This window comes from Gallinula chloropus (genome assembly GCF_964237585.1).
Source record: "Gallinula chloropus genome assembly, chromosome: 5".
NCBI classification, from domain to species: Eukaryota; Metazoa; Chordata; class Aves; order Gruiformes; family Rallidae; genus Gallinula; species Gallinula chloropus.
The window spans coordinates 32,824,644-32,844,365 of NC_140090.1; the positions used below are offsets into that span (position 1 = coordinate 32,824,644).

Genomic DNA, 19,722 nt, shown 5'->3' on the forward strand with positions numbered 1-19,722 from the left:
TTCTCAGGTGCTGCAGCATCAGGCCAGTCTGTGCCCACCAGGTCAGCCTCAGCCCTGCCGTGGGTCACAGCGAAGGTGGTCCGGAGGCCGGTGCCTTCCTTTGTCCTACCGCCTCCAGCTCCGGGCCACGTCCTTAAAGCCAGACCCCAGCGCTCACAGGATCTTCCTCCCACTCCAGTGCACCATCCGGAGAGAGACTGGTGGGGAGTAGTCTGAGGAGGTGCTGGGTGTTGTGCTGGCTGTCTGGGGTGTGCCGGGCAGGGTGATGTCCTGTGGGGCACCCCTCAATCTGATGGGCCCTCCGCGCCAAGCGGGGCCATGCGGGACCACAGCCTCCCTGCGTGGCGGACCCTGCGCAGGGTCTCAGGCAGGAACGAGGCCATGGGCCTGTGGATCTTTGTGGGTGCTGGGCCTGATGGGGTGGAGGCCACCGGGGAGGCGTGGGGTGCCTTGTGCTGCTTCAGCACAGCCTGCTCTGGCTGGGCTTTGAGGTGCTAGACGTTGGCACGGTCCGTCTGCGGGCAGCCAGTGCTGGTCGACGGGCCTTTGGTCAGTGGCTGATGCAGCATTTTCATGGACTCTGTCACTGCCAGGGGGAAGCTCCGCAGCCTCATCTCCAGGCATCGCCTTGCAGTGTGCACCCAGAGTTTGCTGCGGATATTTGGGCTCAGCTCCAGCCTCGAGACTCTGGCAGTAGCTGCAGCAGCAGCAGGCCAGTCTGCACCTGCCAGGTCAGCCTCAGGCCTGCCTTGGGTGGTAGCGAAGGTGGTCCAAAGGCCGGTGCCTTCCTTTCGCAGGACTGAAGCTGCAGCTGCAGGTCCCGTTGCTGGTTTCGCTGCCTCCTTGTCCAGGCTGGGAAGGGCTGTCTGGGCCAGGGATAAAGCAGGAGGCCTCGGGAAGTCCTGCCTCTGTGGTAGCCTCTTATTAGGGAGGATGCTGTCATGGAAGATCATCCTCCGCACTGGTGGCTGGCAGTCAGAGCTGACGTTGCTGTTCACAGAAACACAGAATCACAAGGTTGGAAAAGACCTTTAAGATCATCAAGTCCAACCATTCCCATCCTAAGTTAAACCATATCCCTGAGCACCTCATCTACCCTTTTTTTAAACACATCCAGGTGTGGGGACTCAGCGCCCTCCCTGGGCAGCCTGTGCCAGGCCCTGACAGCTCTCTCAGGGAAGAACTTTTCCCTCACAGCTGAGTTGACCCTGCCCTGGCACAGCTTGACCCCACTTCCTCTTGTCCCACCTCCTGTCCCCTGGCTGAAGAGACCATCGCCCACCTCTCTGCACCCTCCTGGCAGGTACTTGTAAGCAGTGAGAAGGTCTCTCCCCAGCCTCCTCTTCTCCAGGCTGAGCACCCCCAGCTCCCTCAGCCGCTCCTCAGAGGATTTGCCCTCCAGCCCCTTCCCCAGCCTGGCTGCCCTTCTCTGGACACGCTCCAGGACCTCCATGTCCTTCCTCCCAGTTTAGTGTCATCTGCAAACTTACTGAGGGAGCATTCAATCCCTTCATCGAGGTCATTGATAAAGATACTGAACAAAACTGGGCCCAGGATTGAGCCCTGGGGACGCCACTCGCGACCGGCCTCCAGCTGGATTTAGTTCCATTCAGCACAACCCTTTGGGCCCGGCCATCCAGACAGTTTTTAACCCAGCTGAGGGTCCACCTGTCCAGGCCAGTGGCAGCCAGTTTCTCAGTCAGAATGCTGGGAGAAACCGTGTCAAAGGCTCTACTGAAGTCCAGGTAGACCGTACCCACAGCCTTCCCCTCATCCATTAAGCAGGTCACCTTGTCACAGAAGGTGATCAGGTTAGTTTGACAGCATCTACCTTTTGTTGGCACGCCGTGAAGCACCCAGCTGCTTGTTGCTCACACAAAGGTCCGTGAGAGATGTCTGTGTGGCGGCCATCTTCGTGCACAGGGGTGGAGGAGACAGTACAGGCTCCCGAGAGCTGTGCTGGCTGCGAGGCTCCTGCTGTGTGTGCCGTGGCAAGGGCTGTCTCTGTCCTGGCTGGCTGAACTTCGGCAGGACGTGGCGGCGCTGCTGCTGCGCTCCTTGCTCCAGGGACAGACGCACTGGCAGGGGCAGGGCCCGCAGCTGCACCTCCAGTCTTTTCCTGGCCACATGCATACTGAGAGCCGACCAGGCTGCGCCAGCACGCACGGGGCCGAGGGAGCAGACGCATCCCAGCTCGGCCAGGGCTGCTCTGTCCGGGATCCAGTCGATGTTTTCCAGGCTCTCAGCAGTGCTGAGGCTCTTGGAGGAAATGGAGTTGTAGCTGTGGCAGGCGCAGCAGCAACGCTTCACCTGATGCTGCCACGGCGCCTGCCCTATGTGAGGGCCCAGCGTGGTCGAGGAGCCGGGGCCTGATGAAGTCCTGAACCAGGGCCGCGCCAACAGCACCGGTCGCTGCTGGGCAGCTCCACCACAGCGGGGGCAGCGCTGGTCTGCCTGCACTTTGGCATCTGCAAGACAGGGAGGGGTGCCTGAGCTACAGAGCTGGGGACACTGGTGGGTGCCCCCCAGAGACTGTCCCCCTGGCTGCTCCAGGGGCCAAGCCCAGTCCTGGGGACATTCCCAGGTACACCCGGGCCACAGAGTGGACCTGCAGGGACTTACCAGGCTTCAGCACTGCTGCTCGCTGCCACCACCTCCAGCATCGCTGGCTCAATCTGCTAAGCTGTGGGCAGAGAAGCAGAGTATAGCATGCACCCAGCAAGGGCCAGCCCCTGTCCCCACCAGCCTCCAGTGGTCCCCTTGGCCCCAGGTGGCCTTGTACCTGCTGGTATAGACTGCTGAGAATTAGGAACGTCCCAGCAGTCAAGACCAGGATGTCAACGTAGTAGAAGAAGCTGCTGTTGTTCACGAAGTAGAGTACGTCATTAAGACACATGATGCAGATGGGCTGGCAGTGTCAGGGGGAATCCAGGAGGTCAAGGGAGACTTGCCTCTGGCCACCTCACGCTGAGCACTGTCTCTCTGCCAAGTGGCTTCTTCTCACCAGAGAGCCACTGAAACCTCTGTGACATCACCCACTTACAAACAGGGACAGCCCTGCCGGGGCTCAGTGCTGTCCTCATCTGCGGCGAGTGAGTGTCTGCAGGTGAGGGGGGACAGAGGAACCCCCACCTGACAGGCTCGCTGCGCAGGGCGGAGAGAAGATCTGCCAGACGGGGACATGAGCAGGCCCAGGATAACTTGACCCGACCTGCTACGCCCCAACATCTGTGCTGCCAGCCCCAGCCAGGAGATGCAGGCCGCACCACTGGCCTTGCAGAGCTCCCCCTGCCCAAATCCTCAGGACCCCACCAACACCGGGACGTGCACAAGCCAGTACAGGCACTGTTGCTGCATTTCCTGCGTAGAGGAGTGGGCCCACAAAGAATCTGTGTGCCCACACTGCCGGCCATCTTTGCAGCACACCTTCCCAGAGCTGGTAGCCCGGCACCATGGGGCGTCCCGTGAGCACTGAACGCTGCTCCTGGCCTGAAACTTCCCCATGTAGCCCACAAGCAGCCCCTCCGATTTTGGGGCTCTGCAATTTCTAAGCTGAAGGAATGCTCTTAATAATGCCCTACTGCAGAGATTGGCGATGGGCAACACACAATTCGATATGAATTTTAGGTGAAGCCATTTATTGGGTGAAATCACACACATTATAGACATTTCTTACTGCAAACGTGGCAAGCTAAAGAACTGCTAATTGGCTACATACACTGTTCACCCCCCACTGCTTGGTTAGTGATTATAACGAGTTCCGATAACATATATCTTATAGCTAAATAACGTTAGTTTACCTTTGATGCCTAAAAGCATCCACACACCTGCTGTTTGACCATCTTATTATGGCTGGTTCTTAACATGTTCCATTACTCCCAAGTACCTTCCCATGGCTCCTTCTTGGTTTAGGGCAGTCTGTATCCCTGTCTTCAATGCCGCTGTGTTTTGAGAATGTGATTACTAAATCCTCTCAGCATGAGTAACTTTTCCTGTCTCACAGGAACACGAGGCTATTGTCAGGGCCTGTGTCTTCGGTGAAGAGAGTCAGGCTGCTGGCAGGCCTGCTGCCTTCCCCGACACCCTACATCACTTCTTTAGGTCTATAAGTGTGCTCAGCTCTAAGGAAAAGAAAGGACAGGACACTTTATCTTCTCCACACAGCAATGATGGATCCAGACATTCCATCCCATACTTGTTCTCAGTTTCTGGCTCAGCAGATCACAGCGGGCCAGCACGACAAGAAGTCGTCGGCTCCACGAAGACTCCCTGGGTCGAAGGGAACATGGGCAGTGAGAGACAGACAAACCGCCCTTTCTCTGCCACATGCCACTCGCTCGCTCCCGCAGAAGCAGCGGGAGCTCCCAGAGCTGGGGACAAGGACAGTTACTGACAAGAAATCCTAGACAGCGCAGCCCCGGCAAGAACGTGGAGCGCTTCACCTGCCCAATGAGGCAGGAACGCTGCCATGTCAGGCGGTGAGGAACCAGCCCAGGCTGACTCACCTCACCTGTGCCTGCTGCTCAGGGAGCGGAACTCTGGTCTGGCTGGAGCCAGGACAGACAGCATGTGCTTGCTGGAGGGACCTGGCCACAAACATGATGCCAAGCCTGTGAGAGAAGCCCAAATAGAAAATAATCTTAGAGCTGAAAATTCAGCTCATCTCTTCAGCAGAGCACAGTTACAAACACCAGCCAGCGAAGCCTCGCCTCATTCCCAATGGCAGCACACATGTAATGCGGGGACACTGTGGCCTGGCAGCGCTGCCAGCATGCCTGTGGCAGTGTGGCTTTGCCGTTAGAAAATGCTACTCGGCCAGCGGCACTCCTCATGCAACTGACATCACAGACACCACAAGCCACCGAGAGCAGGAGCCAGCAGCTGAGGGGCTGTGACCTCACGCTGTGGCAGGTACGGCACAGCCTCCGAGCCTGGCCCTGTCACCCGTCCAAGAGCACAGCATGAATCATAGAATCGTAGCTGGCTCAACGCTGGTGGTGACAAACTTCACCTGACAGACCCAGACAGCCCAGGGAGCATTTGCCACCTCTCTACTCGACCTCTCAGTGCCTCAGTTACCTGCCGGTGGCCTTTGCGTCGGGGGTCGGGGGGGAGAAGGTGCCCCCGGTGCTGGAGAGAAAGATGCCCCAGCAGCTACTGGAAGAATCCGTAGTGGCACAGATGTCCCCCGACAGCCCATGGAAAAGGCCCAGACCCCACCTGTGTTATCAGAGCAAAGTGATAAATCTGTCAGAACTGACCGGGAAGGGGAGCGGGTAGTGCGCGTAAATCTGCCACCACGGCCTGCACACACACACACCCCCCCCCCACTACTATACCTTTGGAAGGAAAAATGTGGAAACAAACGTACAACTGACTGCTTAACTTTTACTGAGCCTAAAACACCCCATGACGCAGTTGAAAATGTTGACTGGCATCAACAACTTCAGCCTGTCCTTGAAAAGCTGAAAAAAGCAGAGTGGGTGATGGCATGCCCTGCTGTGAAAGGGTCTGTAGAACTGCCCACCACATTCTGCAGCCCTTGAAGCGATGTTGGAAGAGTTTCATGCTGCAGATCAGCTAAAGGAAAACCTACGGTGGGTGTGGAAGAGGAATCCTCAGGAACTGGGCATGTTTGTTTTCCCACCAGAGAAGATTCAGGCCAAGCTCATGACCGTGCAGAAGACTTATTTGCTGGGAATAAAAGTCCCGCTACTGCTGAGAGTCTGCAGACTGATTTAGGCAGCTCTGGAGAATGAGCCAGGTACGGTGCTTCTCATGGCTCGAGTTCCCCAACGCTCCAGACCTGGGGTTGCCTTTCAGTGGAGGAAACAAGGCTGCCTGATTCTGCAGGGATGTCTTCATCTCCCGGGGCTCTCGTGGCGTCTCTTTGCCCTTCTTAGAGGAGTTCTTTCTTTCTGCTTCTTTCCTGACATCTCTGATGTGTTTGGCAGCGCTGTAGAAATGGAGGGTGAATCAGAGCTGTGAAGCAGCTTAGAAACAGACAGGCTCTGCTCGCCTGTCGGCCTTTGCAGTTGGCTGTGGGAAAGGCCGTCTGTCCCGTGGGGCTGGGATCTGATGCCGGCTCTGAGTGACTGGAGGTGACAGCTGGGATTGAGCTGCAGCTCAGGAACGTGTGTGTGGCAGGACAGCTGCCAGGGACGCTGTTAATGAGGGGGGCGAAGCAGCCTCTGGCCCGGTGCTTGTGGCTGGCTGTGCCTCTCTCTGTGTGTGCTCGTTTGGGTACTTGTACTGGTTGCTTTTGTGCCAGGCGAATTTCTGACGTTGGGATCCAGCGTGCTCGACTGACTGAGAGTACAGAGGTGGGTGCCACTGACAGATGTAGCAATGGGCAAGGTGGGCGTCAGGTCTGTGAGTCATGGGGGTGAGTTTCAGGATGGGGACAGGGAGAGGCTTGCTGTCAGGTGCCAATGCTTCAGCTGCCAGGGGGTGAGGTTTGGGTTTTCGAGCTGCTGCTGTGTGTTTTGTCATTCTACAGAACTGCCTTCTTCGCGTTGTGCTCCAGGAGGTTGACTGTTGATGCAGAGGAAAGACCTGACCGGTGAGACCACACGTCCCTGCCAAAGGCGCCCATCAGCTCTGCGCTGAACAGCTGAAGGCGGACAAGGTATTCTGTCAGCGATAGAGAATTCTCTGATCCTGTGTGTTATGCTAGCATTTCAGACACAGGAATATTAATCACAGCAAGTGGTCTGGCAGAAAGTAATCCTTACCAAACATGTATCTATTAAATGGAAGCCTCAACTGTGAAAAGTGAGAATAATAGCAAGACAGCTAAAGGAAGAATCTGTAAGATGAAGAAGGTGAAGCAGAAGCAAATGATGGTTCTTGATCATTAGAAAGAGTTACTAATTAACAATGGAGACCTATTCAGCTATAAAGAGAGTCCAGATAAATATGCTAGAACCAAACCAAAAAAAATCTGTGCTGTGTGTAGAAACACAAATGATTAATGAGGTATGGGCCTTTCTATTAGCTAACATGTATTAATAAAGCCTGGCTGGTTTTAGAGCATGGCATTAAAAGTCTCGGCAGTTTCTCTCCTTTCCCTGCCACAGGTGAGCTCTCAGGAGCTCGTGTTCCTGTGGGAAGGTCGCACAGGATCCTGGGGCTGGGGCTCCTGGTGCCATTATGCGCAGCGGCTGCCCTGCGCTCTGGGTCAGTGTTTGTGTCCGTCTTGCAGTTTTGTGTGGCTGGGTCCTGGTGAAAGGGTGGCTGCAGAGCTGGCTTCTGCAAGGAGCAGCCAGAAGCTCTATACAGGCCCTACAGAGCAAACACCAGCCAACTGAAGGCCGGAGTCGCTGCTGACCAAGGCCGAGCCCATCAGCGATGGTCACAGCGCCTCTGGGAGTCACAGTGAGGAAAGAAAAAAAACATTAGCAGCTGCATTTGGCCCCCACAGAAGGGAGTGAGAAGGTGTAGGAAGCCATGCAGACACCAAGGCCAGAGAAGAAGTTGGAGGGGTGTGGGGAGGCGGGAAGAATGAGGTGCTCCAGGTGCTGGAGAAAGTGATTCCCCTGCAGCCTGTGAAGAAAGCATGGTGAAGCAGGCTCTCCCCCTGCAACCCATGGATAATGAGGGGGCAGGGGCGTGGGCAGAGATTCCAGCTACAGCCTGGTGAGACCAACCCACGCCGCAGCCGGGTTGCTGGGGGACTTGTGTGTGACTCTGGGGGGGACCAGGCTGGGGGAGTCTGGGCCTGAAGGTCAGCACCCCATGGAAGGAGCCGTGCTGAGGCACGTGGTGAGGAGATGACCCGCCAGAGAGGACTCACACTGGAGAAGTTGGTGAAGGACTGTCTCCTGTGCGTGGGTGGGACCCCACGGTACAGCAGGGGAGAGGGGTGAGGAATGCCCCACTGGGCTAAGAAGGAAAACACCTGGTGAGGCGCTAACCCAAACCCCCATTCCCCCAGTCTCTGCCCCTCCCCGCTCCACACTGGGGGGCAGAAGGGAGTGAAATGCTGCCTAAAGGTCAGTCTGCTGAGAAGGGAGGGGTGGGGGGAGCTGCTTTAAGCTCCCGGTGTCACTGGGGGTGCAGGGCCGGGCCCTCAGAGAGTCTCTGTCCTTTACCCCGTGCTGAGTCTGTCCTGCCCGTGCCGCTGACTGCGGGATGGGCTCTCCCTGCCCTTATCTCACTCCTCATTCTCAGTATCTATTTCCTCCCCTGTCCGGTTGGAAAGGGCAGTGGCAGAGCGGCTTTGGTGGGCGTCTGGCCTCCAGTCGGGGCCAAACCACCGCAGTCGGTTCCGACAGAGCCCGGCGGGTCGGGAGAGGCCGCCCACCTGCCCGCAGCTCCCGGCGAAGAGCAGGAGGCGGCGCCGCCGTCCCTGGCGCCCGGCCGAAGGGCTGCAGACCCCGCGCTGGGGGCGAGGGCCGGGCGCGGGCGGGCAGGGCCGGGGCGGAGGAGCGAGCGCGGGGCAGCCCGGGGCCGGACGGCCCAGCCAGCTGGGCCAGGGGACGCAGAGATGTCTCGGCAAGCCCTGTCCCTTCTACTCTCCCGCTGGCACCTGCCACCGCTTACTGTCAGAGATCAGATCCCAGAGCAGAAGCGTTGGCCCCCAGCCAGCATGGATAATCCTACACAAAGTAACATTAGCTACATACAAAGGCGGCATGAACCGAGGCCTAAAAACTGACAACCTCTGTCTCAACCCAAAAGAAGGCTGGCTATAAAGACCAAGACACAGCAGCTCCATGGACTAGCTGAGCACTCAGTCGGCGAGGAAGGCTTTAGGCAGGCAGTCAAAACATAACCCTCCTACATAGTGCAAAGAAAAAAGTCAACCAGCTCATTGCCAGTGCTTCGTACCTGTGTGCCCTCAAAGCCTTCTGCATGCTTGTTATTTGCTGTTGATCTCCCTGGGATGGCACTGAGCCAGTACCAGCCTGGAAGAACCAGGAGATGGTACAGAGCACAGGGCAGGATGTGCGAGCAGGCCAGCGGCTGCTCACCTTTGGGACCTCTATTTCCCAGCTAAGCAAGTCGGGCTTGCTGGAGATTTCTTCAGGCTTTGAGTTCTGGCGAGTCACCGTCTTCCGCACGGCACAGCCACTGCCTGCAAAATCCATGGTTTTGACTGCCTCTCTCGCCTCAACGCTCGCTGCTGGGGCTTCTTCCTGCTGCTCTTCAGTGGCTGTTTCTTCTTCTCCACTAGAGCTGTCAGACTTTTTCCTTTGGGAGTACAGCCACCAGCAGCCAGCAAGTGCCAGCACTCCAGCTATGGCACACAGGAGGACTCTGTGGAAGCGCCCAGCCATTTTACACAGTCTCAGCTCTTACAGCTGGGAGGAGAAACAAGGAAGCACCTTACAATCGTCACCGGGAAAGTAACACAAAGGCTGAAGTTTCCTAAATGCCTGAAGGGGTTTCTATGAGCACCAAGAGGGTCGTTTTCCAGCCGCCCCTTAAATTCACGTCCCTACCAGAGAGCACACAACAAGTTCCTCACCTAAGACTGGGGATATCTGGACATTTTGCACCACTAGACTTCTGGATGTTACCTGACTTCACCTTTACAGTTCAAACAATTTCACCAGGCAGAATCAAGGAAGACTAGAAAGCCCTGGGGGCGGCAGTGCAAAACACTGGTGCCCAAGTTGGCTTTTCCTCCTTTTTCTGAACTGGCTGGGAAATCTCACACCTCTCAACTCCTGGCTACACGGTTGGTACTAAGGCCAGGGGTTTGGCTTTGACGACAAGGGGATGTTCTTTGGTGACTCCAACCCGTTGGAGAGGCACAGGATCCACCTGTCTGGGAGGGGCCCTCAGGAATCCCAGACCCAGGAGGTAGGATAAAGTCTGGAGAAAGGGAGGACTGAGTAAATACTGGCTTTACCATCTCTACCATCACCCAGCTGAGCCATCAAAGAGAAGACTTAAGAAATGAAGAAGATAAGAAAAGGAAATTCCTCCCAGCCACCCCCAGCCACCCAGTATTAGAAAGGGCAAAACCAGTTAGGATTAAACAATGCCCCATTAAACCCGAGGCAAAACAGGGAATTAAAAAGTTGATCGATAAATTTCTGAAAGATAGGATTTTAGCAGAGTGTGAATCAAAATATAACACACCTATAGATTGGTACAGGATCTAAGAGCAGCTGTACCTTGCACCCAGTAGTGACAAATCCTTATACTTTGCTGACTGCCCTGAAGAAGTATCACTGGTTTACAGTGCTTGATTGAAAAGATGCTTTTTTGCCTACCCCTGGAAAAAGACTTGTAAAGTATTTGCTTTTGAGTGGTAGAATCCACACAGGGTGCAAGGTACAGCTGACACGGACACGGCTGCCCCAAGGATTTAAAAACAGCCTGACCAACTTTGGCAGCCAACCTGCAAAGGAACTGGAGACCTGGCAAACGAGAAGACAGTGACTCTGCACCCAGAACAGCTGCTCATGCAATACCTGGATGGTATTCTAATAGCTACCGAAGAGAAGTCGGCCTGGATACAGGTAACCAGTGGACTGTTAAACTCTGGGGGGCTTCATGGGTACAAAGTATCCAAGAAGAAAGCTCAAACTGCAAGTGAAACTATAATATATTTGGGCTTGGAGATTTCACAAGGACAACAAAGGCTGGGACAGACTGAAAAGAGGCAATTTGTGGTGTTCCAGAGCCTCGGACTGTCCGTGAGCTGACAGCATTTCTGGGAATAGCAGGATGGTGTCAGCACTGGATCATGCATTATGGCCTAACAGCCAAACCACTGTATGAAGCCCAGGAGTCTCCCCCTTTTATATGTAACAGACACCAACAAAAGGCTTTTTGGAAACTTAAACTAGCCTTGGTGACAGCACCAGCCTTGGGATTACCAGGCTTAACTAAAGACTTCCACTTGTTTGTCCACAAACGGCAACATCTGGCTTTGGGAGCTCTGACACAGAGAATGGGAAGCTGGGAAAGACCAGTGGGATGCTTCTCCAAGCAACTGGACTCGGTAAGCAAAGGATGACCCTCTTGCCTGCAGGAGTGACAAGAACCATCACGGTCAGTGTTCCACATATGGTGGTCCCAGTGTTGGAACAAAAGGGGACACACTGGCTATCCCCTAGAAGGAGAATGAAATACCAGGTAGCTCTTACAGAAGAAGATGATGTAACCTTGAAAACAACTAACCTTGTGAATCCTGCAGTTTTCTTGAGTGCTTCACAGGAAGAAGAACAACCTAAACATGACTGTATCGCAACCACTGAACATACATACTCCAGGTGAGAGGATTTGAAGGCTGTTCCCGATGAGGTTGCTGAATGGGAGCTGTTTACAGGTGGCACAACTCTGTTCAGAGTGGAACTCGCCACGTCGGATCTGCAGTAACAACTGAGAATCTGGTAACAGAAGCAAACACATCACCCAGTACAGCTGCTGCACAGAAAGCACAACTGATTGCAGGGACACCAGCACTGGGATGGAGTAAAGGAAAGAAAGTAAATATATGGACAGACTCAAAACATGCCTTTGGGGTAGTCCTTGTCCATGGAGCCCAATGGAAAGAAGGACTACTGTCCTGGTGGGGCAAATATTAAGCATCAAAAGGAAATTTCACAGTTCTTGTTGGCGGTTCAAGAACTGCTCCAAGCAGCAATCCTGCCCTGTAAAGCACATCAGACTGGAAATGTAAAAATCGCAAAAGGAAAAGTTCTGAAGGATGGTGAAAAACTCTCAAGAGTCAGGTAATATTGCCTCCCTTAATCATGGGGGAAATACTGCAGATAAGACATCAAGAATGGCACTGGGGTGCAGAGGCCCTGGTGATGTTCCTAAAAAGGCACTTAGTGCCAGTGTGAATGCTAGAAATGGCCAAGTCAGTAACGGCAAAGTGTGAGGGGTGTTTAAAAATCCAGTAGTACAAAAGAAAATTCAAATGGGTAAGTTAAAAACAGGGGCAAATCCGGGAAATTATTGGCAACTTGATTTTGTAGAGTTACCTAAATGTAATGACTATAAGTATTTTTTGGTTGAGGCTGACACTTACTCTGGATGGACAGAAACCTTTCCCTGCCATAGAAGTCAAGCCAAGGAAACAGTTAATTGGCTCCTACAGGAGATTATCCCTAGATTTGGAATACATTTTGGGATGCCATCTGATAGAGGACCACATTTTGTGGCTACAGTGGTACAGAACGTGTGCAAAGTTCTAGAAATGCCCTGGGATTTGCATGTCTCCTGAAGACCACAGTCTAGTGGGAAAGTGGAGGGGTGCAGCCAGAGAGAAGCAAACCATTAAAAAAAAAAAGCCCCAAAACCAAACCCCCTTCACGGGCCCAAGTAAAGGAAAAGGTAAAAAGGTTTTATAAAAACAATTATAAAAAAGAAAAAGAAAAAAAAGAAAAAATCCCAAAACCCCAAAATGATTGTTGAAATATTGTTTATTGGGTCAATGCTGCTCTGGTCCCAAACAAACAGCTTCATGCCAGCACGCTCTTTTTATATATAATTAAAATATTTATTGTAATAAAATAAATAAATATTTATCTTTTCACAAGTAACAAACAGACAAAAACAGAACAAAAAAACCAACCCCAGGTTGCAGGGACCTGGTCAAATGTCAGAAGAGAAACTAAACCAAGAGTCAGCCTAAGGGGATCACAGGGTGACTGCTGTAGTGCCTGTCTCACAGCAGCAGCTGGTGGGTTATTTCCCGCACCACCTCCCTGCAGAAGTGAGGCACGTGACTCTGGAAAGAGAAGGAAAGAGAAAGCCGTTAACGTAGGAAGTCAGGGCAGCAAGGAGGCACAAACACCCAGGTCATTAGGGACAGGGAATGCAGCTCTGGCCTGCTGAGGCCACCCTGAAGTGCCAACCCCAGCAAGCGCGCGCCCAAGGAGACGTACAAACCCTCAGCCCCTGCCCCAGGCTGCTGCCTTAACTCCCCCGGCTCTTTTATCTGGGGCAAAAAGCTCTGGAGCTGCTGACAACCTTCGCTCACCTGAGGAAAGGTGATGGGTTCGTCTCCGCAGATACCGTCTGCGTATTCGCAGGCGAAAACCCCGCAGCCACTGCCGTTCTTTTGCTGAGGCATCTCCTAATGAAGGCAGAAGAAGGCAGAGGATGTTCCCTTACCTCAGAGGACGAGCAGCAGGTGTTACCCACAACCAGCCCTGCGCTAACCAGACCCAACTCATGATGCACTTCCCACACCCGCAGGCTTGGAGGTTCCCACCCAGGTCTTGGCACACCCAGCTCTGCACAGCGCCATGCCTCTGCAATCAAGGCTTGAGGCCTTGCCTTCCCCTGTGAGGGAACTTCCAGAGAAACACTGGCGCCAGCCCCTGCTCTGTCACACACCGGGCTCTGTGCTCCAAGGCAGAAGAAATCACCATCTCAGAGCTGAGTTTTGCAGCCTACATTCTCTGACAATGGCTCAACAGACCCTTAAACCGTGCAGAATGGGGGCAAAGCCAGATTCACCTTCACAGGGCAGACTAATTAAACAAACCCCAACCCCTCAAACAGCAAAGAGAGCACTGGGCCAGTGAGAAGAGGCTTTGCTTGGAGAGTTCAACCCAGCGTGGCTTCCCACTCCACTCACAGCTGGAGGTGGTGCCATAAAAACAGGAGAAGCTTCGGGCTAATGACTTGGACTGAACTCAGACAGGTACAGACCCTCGCCACAAGGAGCCACAGTTCAAATTCCAAACCCAAGCAGTGCTCACTTACGTGAGGCTCCACGCTGTGAAGAGCCCACTGCAAACAATCCAGCTCCACCCTTCTTTTTTCCCAGCTTTCTTCTTGCAGGAATTTGCTGTTTAAACCAAAAGAGAACAAAAGATCCTCTTTATCTCCATCATTTAGTCCCACAAAAAGCCAGCTGCTGAAGGAGACTCCCACAAAAGCAGAAGCTCATTTAGGAACTGCCCAAACCACATGTTGTCAGAGGAGGAACAGGAGAACCAAGCAAGGAACTGCAATGCCCAGCATGTACCCACATAGCGGGTGCACCTCCAGGAAGAGGAAATACAAAAGCTTTTGGGCGGAGGAAGTTCCCTGGCCGGGGTTTGGGACAGTACAAGGTGTCTGCTCTCCAACACATGCTATTACAACCACCAGCTTACATGGATTCGAAGCTCTGCTGTCACAGAGAGAGTCACCAATAGCATGAAAAAAGGACCAAAGAGCACCACATAACCACAAGCCTGAGTTAAGTAGCGGGCACCCAAGGGGGTGCAGTAATGTGTCACCCTCCACAAGTCCAGACAACCAGATACTACGTTGTCATCCTGCTGTGTGGTGCAGCTACAGTCTACCTACCAAGTGGGACAGATACGGATCATGGGGATACTCACCGGTCTTTTGTGTCCCAGATGGAAAAGGATCTCCTCCATATTTTTGTTTGTCCAGGTGATAATAGTTGGCACTGGTTCACTGGAGAAGTTTGGAAGGCTGGACAAGGAGGGAAGATGGAGCAAGGATGGAACACCAGAGTAGGATGGAATACCAGAGTAGGATGGCACGCCGCAGTAGGTTGGCACACTGGGGTGTGTTTTAACTTCAGAGTCGATTGGAGCAATGGAGTAGATCGGAGGAGGGGACAAGTCTGGAGCAGGAGGGAAGGATGAAGCATTGGAGAAGACTGGAGCAGTCGAGGAGGCCGGAGCACTTTGGTGCAGGAAAAAACAATAGAGAAGAACCACAGTGTTTATAAGCACGGCATTTGTTATTGACACGTATCAGTGCACCGGAAAGGAGACAGTTTATTCCTACACAACTGTTTACATGCGAGTGGGGAGCCACAGCTCAAGCAATAGAAATACCCAAAGTACAACCTGACTGTCAAATCCCTGGATGGAAACATCCTGCACTGGTGTCACGACAAAACACAGTGGGCATTTCTGTGTAGAGGCCCTTCATACTCAGCTGGGCAACTCTGAACTCAGGCAGACCAGAGGGGAAGGAGTCAAATTTGTTACCTTAGAGTACCCCAAAGAGAAAACTTCCTCTAAGTTTTGCGAGAAGGACCAGGGGAGGAGGAAAGGAAGAGAGAAAATCCTGGCATTCCCTGTGTTTACATTACATTTCACGTTCCCAGATTAAAAAAAAAAAAGCATCTTCTCTAGTTGGGAGGAGAGGAAGGAAACATAAAAAGCTACCGAAGACCTCCCTTAGGATAGCGGCCCAGGAAACCTTGGAAAAACATCTCTGTGCAGACACAGAGACAAATGTTGAGCAGCACGGAAGAAGTTCAGGAGTGAAATGGAAAGCAAACCTTTCAGAGAAGAAAGTCCAAGCAAACAGAAGGGTTTTACCTGGCACAAGGAGCTGTCTTGTCCCAAAGAGAGAGTGTTCTGTTGCCCAAGGGAGTCCCACAAGGCATTTGATCTATGAGAGAAGAGTGTGAGCCATCAGTCACTGGAAAAGGGAACTGAGGAGGTTGATGAGGTTATGGTGAAGAGCTTCACCAAAGGTCAATGTTTCCTTTCTCCCCTACGTCCCCACATTCCCTGTGTTCTGTTACTTTAGAACAGTCTCAGATTTTCTTATTGGCAACTGCAGCAAGTTGCGCTTGGCACGAGGTATCGCCAGGCTGAACCCCAAATTCAAACCCAAAAAGGGTTCTGGGGATCTAACACCTCAAACCAAACCAATTTCCTTCTGGCCAGCTGGCAGCAGCTGTATCACAGCTGGAGCTGGCTGCATCCAAGGCAGCTCTGGTACTGAGATGCTGAGCTAAACGCCCGGCCCCGACCCAGCAGCAGCGCAGGGATGCAGGGAAGAAACTGAGTTCCCACTCCAGCACTGCCAGGCGCTACCGAGGTGCGATGCTGCCACAACCCGTACGTGAGCCGAGGGGGAGAGTTGCACCACACGCCAGGAAGAGCACAGAAGAAACAAGCTCACGCCTTGACGTCAGCCTTACCAGTCTGCACCATTTCTTCTCCTGGCACAGAAATTCTTGGTCTTTTCGCTGGAGGCTGAGAAGAAAGGGATTGAGTCTGAAACAGAAACAAACAAAGCACCACCCTGAGTTTAACCTGAACATGAGCCCAAGCCAGCAGAAACTTCCAGAAAGGGAGGCAGTTCTGGTCCGACTTAGGGACTGGGATTTGCTGGCTCAGAGCGCGGCAGAAGGATCTTTGCAGGATCTCTGACCAGCACACTGCCCTTTGGGTTTGATTGTTAATAGGGGCTCTCCTAGGCACAGGCTTCCTGCCCAGTTCCCCTCGGGCAGCTCCTCAGCATTCCAGAGTTCAGCTCTGACTCTGGCTCTGGCTCGGGGAGACCTGAGCCCCTCAGAAAGGTGTTTTGTACAAACAAAGAGTCAACAGTGCTCTCAGGGACAAATAAAAGAGCACGATGGTTTCTTATTCCTCTCACCCTACGGGGCAGTAAGAAAAATAACACTGCACCACCCAACCAAACTACGGGGTCAAGCAGCTCGGGACTCGTTTTTACAGAGCCAAAGTCCTAGGGGAATCTTCTCCCAGCCTGGTGGACACCGAACCGAGCAGAGAGGGCTTTATCCAGAGGAAGCAGGCGATTGTTCTTGCAAGGTCATGTATTTTGGGTGCTCCTTCCTCAGTTCCATGTGCCAGAGCAGAGCACGAAAACCCCAGTGAGGAAAACCCAGCACACAAGAGGCACCTGCTGTCAAGGGAAAAGAAGAGCCTATGGCTGCACAGGTTCAGGAAAGTTGCTGCTAACCTCTCCTGCAGACTCTGCTTCTGGAGCAGCATCGCTGCCCGAAGCCCAGTGTTTCCTTGCTGCCCTGGCTGGTATCTTCACTGCAGCAGAAACCTCTTCAGCCTTCTCTTCACGCCCAGAGATGGCATCATCTAAACAACAAAGGCAGGCCACGTGACAGCGTGACTAAAGAGGGGGTTAGGACTGCCATTTGCATGGAAGCCCACCTCCTTGATCCCACCCAAAGCAGTGGGATTCCTTCCAAGCTGCACGTCCTTCTGCAGTTTCAGACACCCCTCAGTTTTCGAAGGGACGCCAAACCTCACAAGAACCGGGGCTGTGAACTACCTCTGTCATGGGCGGTACCTGGTTGTAGCTTTGGCAGTTCCTGCCAGTCAGGATGTTCCGCTGGCGGCTGAGGGCTGAGGAAAGAAGACACAGAACAGGGATTTACAACCCTGGGTGAGCTTTGCACAAGCAAACTTCCAGAGCTAATTGCTGTAGTTCCCCTTCCAAGCCCCCCCCCGGATCATCTCAGACTCACACACAGCAACTGCAGAGCATCCCCCACCTCTCCCAGCCAAGGCACCGCTAATTATCCTGCAACAGTGGGATAATTCCCTTCTATTGATGCTTCTTCATGTGTTACACTTGTTCCCAGCACCAAACAAATGGCTTCGGCTAACGTGGAACGGGCTATTTTTTACTCTGCACAGGTTACCCCCCACCCCCACTGCCCTTCAGCAAGGCAATGCCCGTGTACACAACGCTGAGTTACTCTCCCCGGGGGTTTCACCACCCACACCCGCAGTTTTTCCTCTTTCTCCCATGGGAAACCTCAAGGGGCAGAAATAACGACCAGCCTGCGGCTGAGAGTTCCGTGCAAGTACTCCCACAGGGGACCGGGGAACACCTTCGCCCGTCCCAGCCAGCGCTGCTGGAAAACCTCTTTGCAGCGGGAGTGCAGCTGAAGCCACCTAACGCGGTTTCCCTGGCACCACTTTGCCCGCCATTCCCAGCGATGGGTCGCCGAGGGAAACCGGGTCTCCCGCTCACATCGTGCCACAACAGCCAGCAGCGCCTGCAAAGGCACCTTCCTCCCCTGGGAATGTGCTCTGCACGGCGGATGGGAACTTGGGAACTGCTCCAGCGTCTCTCTCCACAAGACGCTCCCTCTCCTCAGGGACACAGAAGCCACAGGCACGGCATGGCCATCGCTGCCCATAGCAGCGGAGCTGGAACAAGATGGATCTCTAAGGGCCCTTCCAACCCCACAACCATCTGTTACTGGGAGCTCTGGGACACTGGCACCGGTTAACACCTGGGAAGGCGTCCCCGTTTCTCCACAAGTCCTACGCCGGAACTCCCCTCCACCCGCTGCACCCCCCTCACACACACAGAAAGCCCTTTACTCCTACCCCACGCACGCTCCCAGGGCCCGTTTCTTTTAAGACTCCCCGCTGGCCTGGCCTGCCCTGGTCCGGCCCGGCCCGTCCGCCCCTCCCAGGGGTGTGGGGGGCAGCCCCTCCATTGGCTCCTACCGCTGCCTGTCTGGGGAGGGAGAGCCCAGGGAGCTGAGGGGCGGCTCTCTCCTCTCTCTCCGCCCTCCCACCGCAGGCTCCGCGGCCCGAGGGACGGAGGTGGGTGGGGAGAGGCCGGCGGCCCGGCCCCTGGGCAGGTTACCCCTCCGATCTCCTCCCCCCGGCTCAGCGGGTGAAAGTACGGATGCTCCCGGGACTTACCGAGCCCTTTCTTCATCGTACTCCCGGAGCTCGGTGCCTGTCTCCGCTCCCGCTGCCGCAGTAGCGACCGGCTCAGCCATGGCCGAAGGCACGACTGAGCGAGAGCGGCGGGTGGGCAGGACGCGGTGCCCCGGGAAACGGAGCGGGGAGTTGGGAAACGTTCAACGGCCGCCCGGGACTGGCCGCACCGGCTGCCCGGGCAACGGCGACGCGCAACCGGCCGCCGAACCCACCAAGGCAAAACTCATCAGCGTCAAACAAGAGGAAGATCAATTCCTTTGAACGGTGCCCACAGGACGACAATTGTTGCTTTCCCAAGAGCTGCAGCAAGCTGAACGGCACTCGAGACCGACGTTTCTAAGCACAGAACAGGGCCAGACCCCGCGGTCTCTGAACTGGCTCCCCAGTACACCTCAGCACCGATGCAGCAGCGGGATGCCCAACCCAAGCAGGAACGCAGCCACGGACGCAGCTCAGGGGTGGGTGATGTGAGTCAACAAACGGGCAAGACCCGCTTGGATTTGGGGCTGGAGGCCAACATCCCAACCGGAGCCAGGCAGAGCTCGGGCAGCTGGCACGCCTCAGGGGCGGCTCAGCACCCTGCTATCCCTGGCCGACACGGGGCTCACGACAGCTTCTGCCCAGGGCATAAACACACGGTGCTACCAAACGGGTGGAGCTCTCGCCCCAAAACGCCCAGCTCTGCGGCTGCTCACCCGCGGGTCGCTGCCGATACTCACATGATCAAAGAAGTGGAGAATGGCCATTTTCTTGCTGCGCCTGGTCATGACCCGCTGGACTTTCACGACCTGGCTGAAGTGCTTCTCCAGCACCGTCCTGTCGCTGAGGTCATCGGGGATGTTCTTGCACTGGATGGCCACCAGCTCGCCGGGCAACAGGGCCCCCGGCCCCTCCATGCTCTCGCTGCCCCGAGTGCCTGCCAAGAGAGGGGAGGCAGTCACTTCGGGCCGTGGGGTGACACCCGGCTCCCCCGGCCCAGCCTGCCTTCCCGGGGCAGCTCCCACCGTGGCGACCGCTCCCGTTCCTCCTTCCTCTTCAGGCCTCCTCGAAGAGCGGCCGCGGGCCCTTCTCCTCCGGGCGGCCCAGGGCGGCGGCAGGACGCGAGAAGGAGAAAGGACCCCCCACCACCGCCGCCTCCGGGCCCTCGCCCTGCCCTGGGAAGCCGCCCAGGTCGGTGTGGGGCTTGAAGCTGAACCCCGCGTCGCCTGCCGGGGCCCCCTGCTGCCCGAAGGCGGCGGCGGCCCGCCCGAAACGCAGAGGCGGGGGAAAGGCGGGCGGCCCGCGGAACCCGCCCGCGCTGTCCAAGGGGGCGGCACCA

The 19,722-nt window shown here is 54.9% G+C and overlaps 1 protein-coding gene across 5 annotated transcripts; it reads right to left on the reverse strand.

The window, feature by feature from the left end:
• Positions 1 to 12,383: 12,383 nt before the first annotated feature.
• On the reverse strand, positions 12,384 to 19,557 carry LOC311192742 (uncharacterized protein). 5 transcript variants are annotated; one of them, XM_084265310.1, is made up of 10 exons: positions 19,409 to 19,557; positions 19,124 to 19,320; positions 17,008 to 17,063; positions 16,663 to 16,793; positions 15,878 to 15,953; positions 15,267 to 15,339; positions 14,307 to 14,403; positions 13,681 to 13,765; positions 12,950 to 13,045; positions 12,384 to 12,697 (listed from the first exon to the last, which is right to left on the reverse strand). In XM_084265310.1, the coding sequence occupies exons 4-10, from the start codon at positions 16,692 to 16,694 to the stop codon at positions 12,635 to 12,637; spliced, it is 522 nt and encodes a 173-aa protein (XP_084121436.1). In that variant the 5' UTR covers positions 16,695 to 16,793; positions 17,008 to 17,063; positions 19,124 to 19,320; positions 19,409 to 19,557; the 3' UTR covers positions 12,384 to 12,634. The 5 variants fall into 5 exon arrangements, with proteins under 5 accessions (XP_084121436.1, XP_084121432.1, XP_084121434.1 ...); XM_084265306.1 differs by having other exon boundaries at positions 14,307 to 14,619; XM_084265308.1 differs by lacking the exon at positions 17,008 to 17,063 and having other exon boundaries at positions 14,307 to 14,619.
• Between the last annotated feature and the right edge of the window lie 165 nt (positions 19,558 to 19,722).

Bases quoted from the DNA above. Each gene is read 5' to 3' on its own strand.
- LOC311192742 (XM_084265308.1), bottom strand. From the start codon at position 16,694: ATGCTGCTCCAGAAGCAGAGTCTGCAGGAGAG. The intron at 14,620-15,266 runs GTAAAACCCTTC...CCTGCACCAAAG, and splicing joins AAGACAGCTCCTTGTGCCAG to TGCTCCGGCCTCCTCGACTG. The intron at 12,698-12,949 runs GTGAGCGAAGGT...TTCTCTTTCCAG, and splicing joins AACCCATCACCTTTCCTCAG to AGTCACGTGCCTCACTTCTG.